The sequence below is a fragment of the Theropithecus gelada genome, chromosome 4 (assembly GCF_003255815.1).
Source record: "Theropithecus gelada isolate Dixy chromosome 4, Tgel_1.0, whole genome shotgun sequence".
NCBI lineage: Eukaryota > Metazoa > Chordata > Mammalia > Primates > Cercopithecidae > Theropithecus > Theropithecus gelada.
Window position 1 is genome coordinate 114,312,229 of NC_037671.1, and position 13,433 is coordinate 114,325,661.

General features: G+C 38.9%; 1 protein-coding gene across 5 annotated transcripts in view; it reads right to left on the reverse strand.

Moving 5' to 3' along the window:
* Positions 1-13,433, reverse strand: part of ESR1 (estrogen receptor 1) — a 412,991-nt gene that overhangs the window by 217,780 nt on the left and 181,778 nt on the right. For 4 of the 5 annotated variants that reach the window (XM_025384525.1, XM_025384524.1, XM_025384523.1 and 1 more), the window contains one exon: positions 10,150-10,266. In XM_025384525.1, the coding sequence (XP_025240310.1) occupies positions 10,150-10,266 (117 nt within the window). The remainder of the gene's footprint in view (positions 1-10,149; positions 10,267-13,433) is intronic. The other variant, XM_025384527.1, reaches the window with a different exon arrangement.

Here is a 13,433-nt window from a genome sequence, read left to right on the forward strand (position 1 = left end):
TTTGTTACATATGTATACTTGTGCCATGTTGGTGTGCTGCAACCATCAACTCGTCAGCACCCATCAACTCGTCATTTACATCAGGTATAACTCCCAATGCCATCCCTCCCCCCTCCCCCCTCCCCATGATAGGCCCCGGTGTGTGATGTTCCCCTTCCTGAGTCCAAGTGATCTCATTGTTCAGTTCCCACCTATGAGTGAGAACATGCGGTGTTTGGTTTTGTGTTCTTGTGATAGTTTGCTAAGAATGATGGTTTCCAGCTGCATCCATGTCCCTACAAAGGACACAAACTCATCCTTTTTTATGGCTGCATAGTATTCCATGGTGTATATGTGCCACATTTTCTTCATCCAGTCTGTCACTGATGGACATTTGGGTTGATTCCAAGTCTTTGCTATTGTGAATAGTGCCGCAATAAACATACACGTGCATGTGTCTTTATAGCAGCATGATTTATAATCCTTTGGGTATATACCCAGTAATGGGATGGCTGGGTCATATGGTACATCTAGTTCTAGATCCTTGAGGAATCGCCATACTGTTTTCCATAATGGTTGAACTAGTTTACAATCCCACCAACAGTGTAAAAGTGTTCCTATTTCTCCACATCCTCTCTAGCACCTGTTGTTTCCTGACTTTTTAATGATCGCCATTCTAACTGGTGTGAGATGGTTTCTCATTGTGGTTTTGATTTGCATTTCTCTGATGGCCAGTGATGATGAGCATTTTTTCATGTGTCTGTTGGCCGTATGAACGTCTTCTTTTGAGAAATGTCTGTTCATATCCTTTGCCCACTTGTTGATGGGGTTGTTTGTTTTTTTCTTGTAAATTTGTTTGAGTTCTTTATAGATTCTGGATATTAGCCCTTTGTCAGATGAGTAGATTGCAAAACTTTTCTCCCATTCTGTAGGTTGCCTGTTCACTCTGATGGTAGTTTCTTTTGCTGTGCAGAAGCTCTTTAGTTTAATGAGATCCCATTTGTCAATTTTGGCTTTTGCTGCCATTGCTTTTGGTGTTTTAGACATGAAGTCTTTGCCCATGCCTATGTCCTGAATGGTACTACCTCGGTTTTCCTCTAGGATTTTTATGGTATTAGGTCTAACATTTTAGTCTCTAATCCATCTTGAATTAATTTTCGTATAAGGAGTAAGGAAAGGATCCAGTTTCAGCTTTCTACTTATGGCTAGCCAATTTTCCCAGCACCATTTATTAAATAGGGAATCCTTTCCCCATTTCTTGTTTCTCATCGATGCAAAAATCCTCAATAAAATACTGGCAAAGCGGATTCAGCAACACATCAAAAAGCTTATCCACCATGATCAAGTGGGCTTCATCCCTGGGATGAATTGGTTTTTTAAAAAGATAAACAAAATTGATTAACCTTTAACTAGACTAAGAAAAAAAGTGAGAAGACACAAATAAACTGAATCTGAAATCAAAGAGGAGACATTACAACTGATAGCACAGAAATGCAAAAAAATTATAAGAGTACTAGGATGAATTACATACCAACAACTTGGATAACCTAGAATAAATGGATAAAGTCTCAGACACATAAACCTAGCAAGTCTGAATCATGAAGAAATAGAAAGTCTGACCAGACCGATAAGTAGAAAGAAGACTGAATCAGTAATAAAAAGTCCCCCATGGAAGAAAAGCCCAGGACCTAAAGGACTTTATTGCTGAACTCTGCCAAACATTTAAGGAACTAATACCAATCCTCAAACTCTTCCCAAAAATTGGAGAGGAGGAAATACTTGCAAACCTATTTTACAAGGCCAGCATTACTATGATACTAAAGCCAGACAAGAGTATTACAAGAAAATTAAATCTCATGCCAATATCCCTGATGAATATAGATGCAAAAATCCACAACAAAATACTAGCAAAATTGATTGTCACAACACATAAAAGAATCATTCACCATGATCAAGTGGGATTTACCCAGGGATGCAACGATGGTTCAACATATGCAAATCTATAAATGTGGTACACACATTAACAGAATGAAGAACGAAAACCATATAGTCATCTCAATAGAGGGGGAAAAAACGCATTTGACACAATTCAAAATCCTTTCATACCAAAAACTCTCAACAAATTAAATATAGAAGGAATGTACCTCAACACAATAAAGATCATATATGACAAGCCTACAGCTAACATCATACTCAATGGTGAAAATTTGAAAAGTCTTCCCCTAAGATCAATAACAAGACAAGGATGCTCACTCTCACCACTTCTATTCAACGTAGTACTGACAGCTCCTGCCAGAGCAATTATGCAAGAAAAAAAATAAAGGCATGCCAATTGAAAAAGAAGAAGTTAAATTACCCCTGTTTGCTGATGACATGATCTTACATATAGAAAGCCCCAAAGACTTCACACAAAAAACTGTTAGAACTAATAAATTCAGTAAAGTTTCAGAAGAGAAAATCAACATACAGAAATCAGTAGTGTTTCTATACACTAACCACAAATTATCCAAAAAAAGAACTCCCATTTGTAATAGCTATAAAAATAAAACAAAATATTTGGGAATAAATTTAACCAAGGAAGTAAAAGAATTGTATGCTGAAAGCTATAGACATCAATAAAAGAAACTGAAGAAGACACAAATAAATGGAAAGATATACCATGCATAGACTGGAAGAATTAATATTGTTGAAAATGTCCATATGACCCAAATCAATCTACAGATTCAATGCAATGCCTATCAAAATTGCAATGACATTTTTTACAGAAGTGGAAAAACAATCAAAAAAATTGTATGGAACCACAAAAAAACCCTGAATAACCAAAGCAATCTGGAGCAAGAAGAAGAAAGGTAAAGGCACAATACTACCGGACTCAAAATATACTACAAAGCTATAGTAATTAAAACAGCATGGCACTGACATAGAAACAGATATATTGACCAATGGAACAGAATAGAGAACCCAGAAATAAATTCTTTCACTTAGAGTCAATCAATTTTTGACAAAGTTGCTAAAAGCACACAATGGAAAAAGGATACTCTCTTTGATACATGTTTCTAGAGAAACTGGATATCTGCACACCGAAGAATGAAATTAGACACTTACCTCATTCCATATACAAAAATCAACTCAACCTGGATGAAAGACTTAAATGTTAGACCTGAAACTGTAAAAACTACTAGAAAAAAAAAAAACATAAGAAGAACATGGTCATTACAGGGATCATTGTGCTGCCTACACTCATGCTTCCTCCAGCTGAACTGACAGTCACAGAGGCTGACCTGCCTTCATCCCTAATAGGTAACAGAGGACCTTGATTTTCTTACCTAGAGGATGAAGGAGTTAGATTAGATCAGTGGCTTGCCAACTGTGTTCCTTGGAGCCCTAGGGTTCTAAGAAGGTTTCTCATGAACATCATACTGAATAAAGAGAGGGTATGCCAAATCAACTTTTATCTGTTTCATAGATGACTATCTGCTTCTGCTTGTGGAAATAAGAGCTTGATTGCTTTAAAATATTGTGAAACACTGGATTCATTAGTCTTTAAGGTCCACATGTGATTCACTTACTTGATTCGGTATATTTCTTTGTTTGCAAATAAAAATTACAATATGGGGACTTTTGAATAAATATCTATGATATGAATTAATAAAATAATATTTTCAATATCATAAATATATAGATTGCTGCTTAAAACAACCAGTCTCTCTTTGGTAAAGAGCAGTTAGCTTTTCTTTAACATTTTTCTTAAATTCAATCCTAAATATGAGCACCCCAACCTACCTTTTGAGGAAACCTGGATTCACATGCAGCTACAAATCTTCCACAATTATTGGGCAATCCGAAGACAGTAATTCACATCTACATTTTTAACTTATTAATTTGATTCTATCATCATATACATTAATAATTGGTTGTATACTCTTTTATTTTTATTTTTTTTGAGATGGAGTCTCGCTCTGTCACCCAAGCTGGAATGCAGTGGCAACCTCTATCTCCTGGGTTCAAGCAGTTCTCCTGCCTCAGGCTCCCAAATAGCTGGGATTACAGGTGGGCGCCGCTACACCCAACTAATTTTTTATTCTTAGTAGAGACAAGGTTCTGCCATGTTGTTCAGGCTGGTCTCAAACTCCTGACCTCAGGTGATCCACTCGCCTCGGCCTCCCAAAATGCTGGGATTACAGGTGTGAGCCACCGCAGCCAGCCAGTTGTTTACTTTTGATGAAGGATAGCCAATGTAGGACTAAAGAGGATTCCAATCACAGTCACCAGGCTGGAAGTTTATCCATCAATAAAGCAAATGACAATAACTCATGGTGATAAATATTAAATCCAAGCAACAAGAAAATATTTTATTTTCCGGTGTTTCATTGGGCTTCTGAATCATTCTGGACACATGTATATTTCCCTATCTATATTAGTAGTATGTTATTTTCTCACTTTAAAATTATCCCATTAATTTTTGGATTTATTTGTTATTTTGGAATATTTCTAAAAATTACACTGAAACATTTGTTATTAAAATAAATAAAGACTAGTTGACAATTACTACTTTATCTCAAATTTCTTCTTAACGTGTTATAAGGAAACATAACCAGAATGGTCAGTGCAAGAGTCCTGCACATCAATTAATTTCCATGTCCCAATTTCCTCACTGCACAATGAAAACCTTGCCTCAAACACACCTCTGAGTCTATGGTAAGAAAAAACCTTTCACAAATTTGCGTAAATCTCTGGCATCATAAAAAGATAAATAACACATCGCATTCTCCATTCAGCTATATTCAGCATATGAGATCAGAAAACAAAAAAAAGCTTAGGTGTTTAAGCCAAGTTTTTATTCTCCACAAAGAAATTAGAAACTTTTATCTTGTGGAAGTGATGAGATTGCCATTCTCTTTCTTTCAGCTGAAAAAAAACCCAGCAGAGCTCGTATATGATGAAATTTTTAACTAAGATAGTAATTATTTTAAGACAAAAAAAAGATATGTGATAACTAACCCTTGTGTGGCTCTTTAGATTTATATTTTCCCATGTTACGATTTGTCATCTTCACGACAAACTCATTAAGTAAAATTTATTTATTTATTTATTTATTTATTTATTTATTTATTTATTACTATTCGCTTTGTTGCCCAGGCTGGAGTGCAGCGGTGCAATCTTGGCTCACTGCAACCTCTGCCTCCCGGGTTCAAGTGGGATTCTTGAACCTCATCCTCCTGAGTAGCTGGGATTATAGGTGCCTGCCATCACATCTGGCTAATTTTGTAGAGACGAGATTTCACTTTGTTGGCCAGGCTGGTCTTGAACTCCTGACCTCAGGTGATCCACCCACCTTGGCCTCCCAAAGTGCTGGGATTACAGGCGTGAGCCACCATGCTTGGACAGTAGAATTTATTTCTCTCCATTTCATATTCGAAATCAGTGAAGCTCATAAAAGTAACTTTAACAAGGTTGCTCAGCAAGTTTGAGAAGGAGCCAGCATTTGAACAGATTTATCTTGGGAAGAGTTCCTCTTTCTACCAAACTCAGCAAGAAGGCCAAATTCTTGAGTAATAGTATATGTCTTGGATGTCAGATGTCTGAGTAATATTCTGAGTTGGACTAAACCTGGGAGTGGCTGGGTAAAGCTCTAGACTCCTATTCTGATCATTCAATATTTGAGCCATCTTGCAACCCTGTCTCCACTTGCTGTTGAGATTTTTATTTGCCACTTCCCACGCAAATGTTCTCTTTATACTGTGAGGACATTGAGGGAAGGGACTAGAATCTTATTCATATTTGCTTTATTCCCAAGGGTTTGCATATAAGAAGCCCTACACAAATAACTATTTAAATGAATTTAATCAATTTGTTAATTAGTGCAAAAAAAAGATACTTCTTGAACATCTACCTTATGACTGATTTCATGTGAGATCAGTAAACGAGACACAGAGACCCCCCTGCCATCATGGAGTTTATGGACCGTATATAAAGACAGACATTGAACGACTAATAATAATGGTGATGAGAGCTAAGAGAAGAGCTGTTTGCCATTAAAGCTAGAACATGAATTTTCCAGCATCTTCATTTTGAACCTCGAGCCTCAGGAACTGTCAGGGAACTGTGTAGGCCTTCCTGAAGAAGAGACATGTAATCTACAATCTAAAGTTCAAGGGGAAGGAGACAAATGAAGAGGAAAAAGCAATGCAGAGAAACCAGCACACGTACTAGGATAGAAAAGCACATTCCCGAAAGTGCAATTCAAATCCTGCATCTTATAGAACTACCAAGATTCGAACCAAATCTAATAATGATGCTGGGATTTTCAGAGGCAATAAGTATTGTAACAGATTAAAATTGTTACTTCATGGAGATAAATCATGCACTCTTTTGAATCTTTACGATAGATTTTCAGTAAATGTTTTCAGCCTTGCTATAAAAGTAGGGAGTAGGTCTGTGGTTCTCTTTTAACTGAAACTAAACTTTTTGTTTCATAGTTAGAGTTTCAGTATCCTAATTGGTAACCAGCCCAGTTAAAGTGGATTGTTGTGAACCCTAATGGTTGAAAACATGTTGTAAAGATTTATTCCATCACAGCTGGTCTTTGCCATGTGACTGCACATTTTATAGTTAGTTATCATTGTACTTCCAGTTGTAAATTAAGTCTTTATTCAATGGGATTTTTCAAGTTGTTGTTATAGAAGGTATCCTGTGGCCATGTGAGGTATTCCATGTAGTAGAAAATACAATAAATTATATTGCTTTGTGGCAAGCACTTTATACATATCATTAAAATAAGATGTTCTCACGGGCTATAATTTTATGAATTTAAAGCTTCACTTAAAACTAATGTACATATAAAAACTGCCAGAAAGATACATGTTTTCATTACAGGTAGAGAAATACTGAACAATCGCTGAGTAATCCCTATGGGATATTGCCACATATGTTGAAACCTTACCCCCCGGGCCTCAGAATGTGACTGTATTTGGATATTGTACCTTAAGTGAGGTAATTAAGATTCAATGAGGTCTTGTGTGTGGGGTCCTAATCCGATATGACTGGTGTCTTTCTAAGAAGAGGAAGAAGCTGTGGATGCACGGAGAAAAGGCCGTGGGGGGACACAGAGAGAAGGCAGCCATCTGCAAGCCAAGGAGAGAGGCCTCAGGAAAAACCCAAACCTGCCAGCACCTTGGTCTCAGACTTCAGCCTCCAAAGCTGTGAGGCAATTGACTTCTGCTACTTAAGCCACCCAGTCTATGGTATTTTGGGAGGGCAGCCTGTTATGAACTGTGTCCCCACAAAACTTGTATGTTGAAGCCCTAGCCCCTGGTATGACTATATTTGGAAATAGGGCCTTTTTGGAGGTAACTAAGGTTAAATGAGGTCATAAGGGTGGACCCCTAATCCAACAGGGCGTATGAGAAGAGGAAGAGATGCCAAGAGTGCTTGGACACAGAGGAAAGGCCATGTAAGGACACAGGGAGAAGACAGCTAGCCACAAACCTAGAAGAGAGGCCTCACAAGCCAGGCCTGGTGGCTCACGCCTGTAATCCCAGCACTTTGGGAGGCCAAGGCGGGCGGATCACCAGAGGTCAGGAGTTCAAGACCAGCCTGGCCAACATATAGTGAAACTCCATCTCTACAAAAAAATACAAAAATTAGTTGGGTATGGTGGCATGCACCTGTAGTCCCAGCTACTTGGGAAGCTGAGGCAGGAGAATTGCCTGAACCTGGGAAGCGGAGGTTTCAGTGAGCCGAGATTGCACCACTGCACTCCATTCTGGCCAACAGAGCAAGACTCCGTCCCTCAAAAAAAAAAAAAAAGAAAAAAAAAGAGGGGGCTCACTAGAAACCAAATATTCCAGCACTTTGATTTTGTATGTCCAGCTTCCAGAATTGGGAGAAAATTAATTTCCGTTGTTTAAGCCACCCAGCCTGTGGTATTTCATTATGGCAGCCCTAGAAAACTAATACGGATATATATATTTACAGTCATCAATATACATGTGCGAGTGTGTATGGATCTATCCACAGTCTGTCGTGTGCAGTCAAATTATCTAGATTTCTAGGTGAAAACAGTGGGGAGACTTTTATTATGTCTTTGCATATTCGAATTTTTGTTAGATTAAAAATGAGAAGGCATAATTTATATTCATGCAGCCAAACCATATCTGCATATTAATTACAATAAAAACAGAATTGGTTTTATGAAGTGGGGTCAATGCGTGGGTACCCTCACATTTTAAAAATTGTTTTGGACATATCCACAACTTGATTATTTCAGCTTTCCAGGAGAATGTATGTAAGAGCCTGTGCTTAACCTACCTATAATCGCCAAAGAAGAATATTAAACTTTGACTACACTGTTTCAAATTAAGCTTTTCTTATGCAGCTGTTATATTCCTGTCACTTATCAAGTTACCTTAAGAAGCATTTTGTGAGTTTAATTAAGCCTGACTAATTCTCCAACAGTACAAAGAAAGATGAATTCCTTAAATATTTAATCCATTTATGACTCAAGTGTCATTTTCTGAATGTACCTGTTAAATTCTTGGAATTAATTAGCCTTTGAATTAAAGCTGCTTTTTCAGATGTTCAAGATGTATAGTCAGTCACAGCTCACAGAATCTGCAAATTCAACATCGCATCTCTTCACCAGGAGAATTTATTCCAAATGCTGCATTCCAAACCTCAGCCTGTCCGGCTTGTTTATGAGCCCGGGACTAAGAAACCTGTCACTGTAAGCTTGTTAACCATCAAGTTTGCCTTCATCATAATCCCCATTCTTGGTCTTTCCTCTCCTTCCTCCTGCGTCCAAGTAAGAATGATTTAAAGGTTAGCTGCCCACTACTTGCAAAATCACTATTCCTTTTCATTGAAATTTTGTTCTCCTTAAATCACCCCAAGCTTCACCTCCTTCAGAAAAGAAATGGGCTTTTCCCTATTATAATCAGCAGGTAGCACCATCATCAGCCCTTCCCTCCCCTCAGTATCCTTCTGAAACACTAAATGAATCCATGGCTTGCTTTATTTATTTATTTATTTATTTATTTATTTATTTATTTATTGAGACAGAGTCTCACCCTATCATCCAGGCTGGAGTGCAGTGGCACCATCTTGGTTCACTGCAACCTCCATCTCCCAGGTTCAAGCGATTCTCCTGCCTCTGCCTCCTGAGTAGCTGAGCCTACTGGCGCTCGTCACCATACCCAGCTAATTTTTGTATTTTCAATAGAAATGGGGTTTCGCCATGTTGGCCAGGCTGGTCTCTAACTCCTGACCTCAGGTGATTTGCCCAACTCAGCCTTGTGACTTTATTTTAATTACACATTTTCTACGTGTTCTCTTCCACTACACTGAAGGCTATCGAAGACTAGAAGCAATATTCCTCAAGATGAGACTCCCAAGAATACAATGAGGTCGATCAGGCAACCACATTTATGGGGCTCCTAATATTCCCAGAACTGGGATTCAGTTTCCAGATTCCTGTATGAGAAAACTGGAGGACGGGATACATGAGAAGACAGAAAACCACACACACACACACACACACACACACAGCCACAAAGACACAAGCCCATAGTCACAAACCCTGCGTGCTTTGGTACTCGTTAGTGTAGTGCTCAGTAATCAACTATGCCAGCACCATGCTAGACACTGAGGTTAAGAAAATGGCTGGTTGACTCAGGTTCTGAAGGAGAAAACTGCCTTTTGATTGAAATTCACATTCCTTAAGGGATGATAAGAGACTAGAAGGCTATAAATTAGCTAGTTAGCTTTCACATTTACAAGTCTCAATTTGGGGAACGTTTATCCTCAGATATCATTTTCTAGCATTTGCAATATAAACAGTAACTGAAAAATATTTCTGGAATAATTCACTAAGCACTCTTCATTTCCTTCCATCACCGCTTCCCACACACCTTTGATTTAAAATATAATTATTTACATTGAAAATCCAAACCACAAAATGCCATGTGAGAATTTCCAGTTCCAGACACTTCCACCTTTTTAAAATCAAATGCGTTATGAAAATACTTTTGTTGCAAAGAAAAATAAGAACAGAAAAAAAAAAATTAAAAGAAAAAAAACACAAAATTCTCATGGTTGTATTCGAATGGGAAGAGCCAGCACTGGGCAGTGGCCAGAGCCGTCCCCAAGGGCCCCTGGGAGAGATGTACCTACCACCTTTCATCATTCCCACTTCGTAGCATTTGCGGAGCCGGCAGGCCTGGCAGCTCTTCCTCCTGTTCTTATCAATGGTGCACTGGTTGGTGGCTGGACACATATAGTCGTTATGTCCTGTTAAAAGCAAGAGGACAGAATTAATATTATTTCAGGAAACTTAGCCAGTCAGAATCCACAGGGAAACCTTTGGGAGGCTGTTTCCCTATCAATTCCTCAGCCTTACTATGGGGCTCCTCAGCCTGCCTGCCTTTTTCTGTCCTTCTTGAAGTGCAAACAAAACCTCTCATGGGCCAGGCACGCTGGCTCAAGCCTGTAATCCCAGCACTTTGGGAGGCCGAGGTGGGTGGATCACGAGGTTAGGAGTTCGAGACCAGCCTGACCAACATGGTGAAACTCCCGTCTCTACTAAAAATACGAAAATTATCCGGGTGTGGTGGTGCGCGCCTATAATCCCAGCTACTCAGGAAGCTGGGGCAGGAGAATCGCTTGAACTCAGGAGGCGGAGGTTGCAGTGAGCCAAGATTGCGCCACTACACTCCAGCCTAGGCAACAGAGTGAGACTCCCGTCTCAAAAAAAAAAAAAAAATCCTCTCGTGGACTTAATTTCTACAGCAGCCAATTGCTTCAGGAGTCCTTTGGGCAAGTCACCTTTAGTTCACACAGTCTGTGTTTTGTAGCACCATATTTTATATGGTTATATTTTCTCAGCAGATAAGGTTTTTTGGATTTGGTTTGGTTTGGTTTGGTTTGATCAAGGCTGCTTACCAAAATCGTTGTCAGGGTAGAGATATTAGAAATAGAATTTTCAGAGAGCGAGTTTCAAAGTAGCCCTTCTTAAAATATAATTTAATTAAGTCGGTAGTCACATGCAGCACAGAATACCTAAATTCAAGCCGGCTTGGTGGGCTGCGTGGTGACAAAGTTCAGTCCTTCGGTTCGTAAGTTAGTCCATCACTGACTGCCTGGAGAACTCTGAGCAAGCTACCTTACGTTTCTAAGTCTCTCTTTCCTCCTCACTAACCTAGAGACAATCATGGAATCCACCACATCCAAAGATTCTAAGAATTGAACGTGAGAATGCAGGTCAGGAGTTTACCATCATTCTCTGGATATGGAAAACACTCAAAAGATGTTCGTTGTTGTTACTGTTATTTTATGATTAACCTTCTTTGTTTTCTCTCTTGTTGATTGACTCTCTCTCCCTCAAATGCTCCTTACTCATTGGCTTTGATCACATGCAAGACTGTCCTGTAAAACAGTCACCCTTGCTCCACATGCTCTCTAACTTCCATCTTCTATTTTGTCCCTCGTTCCTAGCTGAACTCAGAAATGTCTGCACGTGAAATCTCCTTTTCTTCACCTCTCTTGCAGGGCTCAACCCACGCCAATCTGTTTTCCACCTTAGTTGCCCCAAAAAAGCAACTTCCCTAAGATTATCAATGAATCCTGTTGCCAAATTTTACAGATATTTTTCAGTCCACATCCTACATAACCTATCTGAAGCAGCCTACAATGTTGATACCTCCCCTTCCCCCTTGAAAGAGGCTTTTTCCCTAGGCTTCCATAATCCCAAACACCCCAGTTGCTTCTGCCTCTCAGGCTGCAGCCTCCAGGTCTTGTCTACAGATTCAATTTCCTCCATCCACCATTAAGCCAGAGCTGCTCAGGGCTCAGTCTTAGGTCTTCTTCTTCTCTTACTACTCCATATTCTCCCACAAGAGAATCTAGTGCATGTCCATGGCTTCCATCATCACCAAATGCAGATCACTCAGAATGTACGCTTCCAACCCAACCCTCTTCTCTGAGCTCCTGGTATATATATCCAGCTGCCCACAGGAAGTTTCTGCTCTAAGATTTAGAAGTCACCTCCATCCCTTTATCCCTCAAAAGAAATCTGATTTATAGGGAGCAGAATATTAAAATTCACAAACTAATAAATATTGGCATGTTTTTATAAAGTCCGTTTGCATAAGTGTAAATTCTTACATATCTTGGGGAAATGTCCTGAATTTAGACTAAGGAAGTTATGTCTACTATGGTAAAACATGTTTCTCATTCTCCCACCCCAAATTTGAATATATATTTCACACTCTAATTCAGATTCTCTGCTTAAGTCTCTATTTTTTCCATTTACTAAGGGCAAGATGCAACATGCAGTGAAATGTTTTAACTACAGAGCTCTTTGTTCTTTATTCAACTAAAGGGTCAGGCCCAATTAGAAGAGGGTGGAGTGAGGACTTGACCAGAAATGCTGCTCTCATAAAACTTGGCTTTCCATCTTTAAATATACATTATAAAAGTCACTGTATAAACGGGCTTCAGATCAAATTAACATTTGCACTCTTCTATTGCATAACAGAAACCAGCAAACTAGTCAGAGAGTTATAAACCGTAACTTCAGTAAAAGACCACACACTGACTCAGATATCCAGACATCGTTATTATTTTTAGAATTGTCCTTATTAATAGGGTCAAACTGAAGAAGTAATAGAACCAGAAACAAAACTTATCTGTGCAGATGCTAACTGCAAGCAAAAAGAGTATTCTTCTGATACCCTAAAGAAACTTTCAGTGTTTAGTCTCTGTGGTATTTATGCAGTATATGCTGATATATTTCAGTTTTTTTAAAAAATGAGTATATGGCCAGGTGTGGCAGCTCATGCCTATAATTCCAGTACTTCAGGAAGCTGAGGTGGGAGGACAGCTTGAGACCATGAGTTTTAGACCAGCTTGGGCAACATAACAATATCTTGTCTCTACAAAAAAAAAAAAAAAATTAAATTAAATATTAGCCTGGCATGATGGCACATGCCTGTAGTCCTAGCTACTCGGGAGGCTGAGACAGGAGATCGCTTGAGCCCAGGAGGTCAAGGCTGCAGTGAGCTGTGATTGCACCACTACACTCCAGCACAGACAACAGAGCGAGACCCTATCTCTCAAAAAAAAAAAAAAAGAATAAAATAAAAAATAAATTAGTATACATTAAGTTTCAGAGGAAAATAGTCAATAACCATTCAAACCAAATATTACTTTGACTCACTGTCTCCCCAGAGTCAGTTACTTTGTAAGCCAGAAGAAGATAGGAGAACTGAATTGGGTCAGAGGCCAGTTGGCTGAGTCTCATGTTTGGATTGGCCATTCACTGTAGATAGGTTTCTTTGTAGAACCAGGTGAAATTCCTGAACTAACATGTTTAATGCATAAAATATACTAGATTTTTACAATTGAATTCATCTCTTAACAAAAATGGAAATAGACATACAACAGAATCATGTTCATAC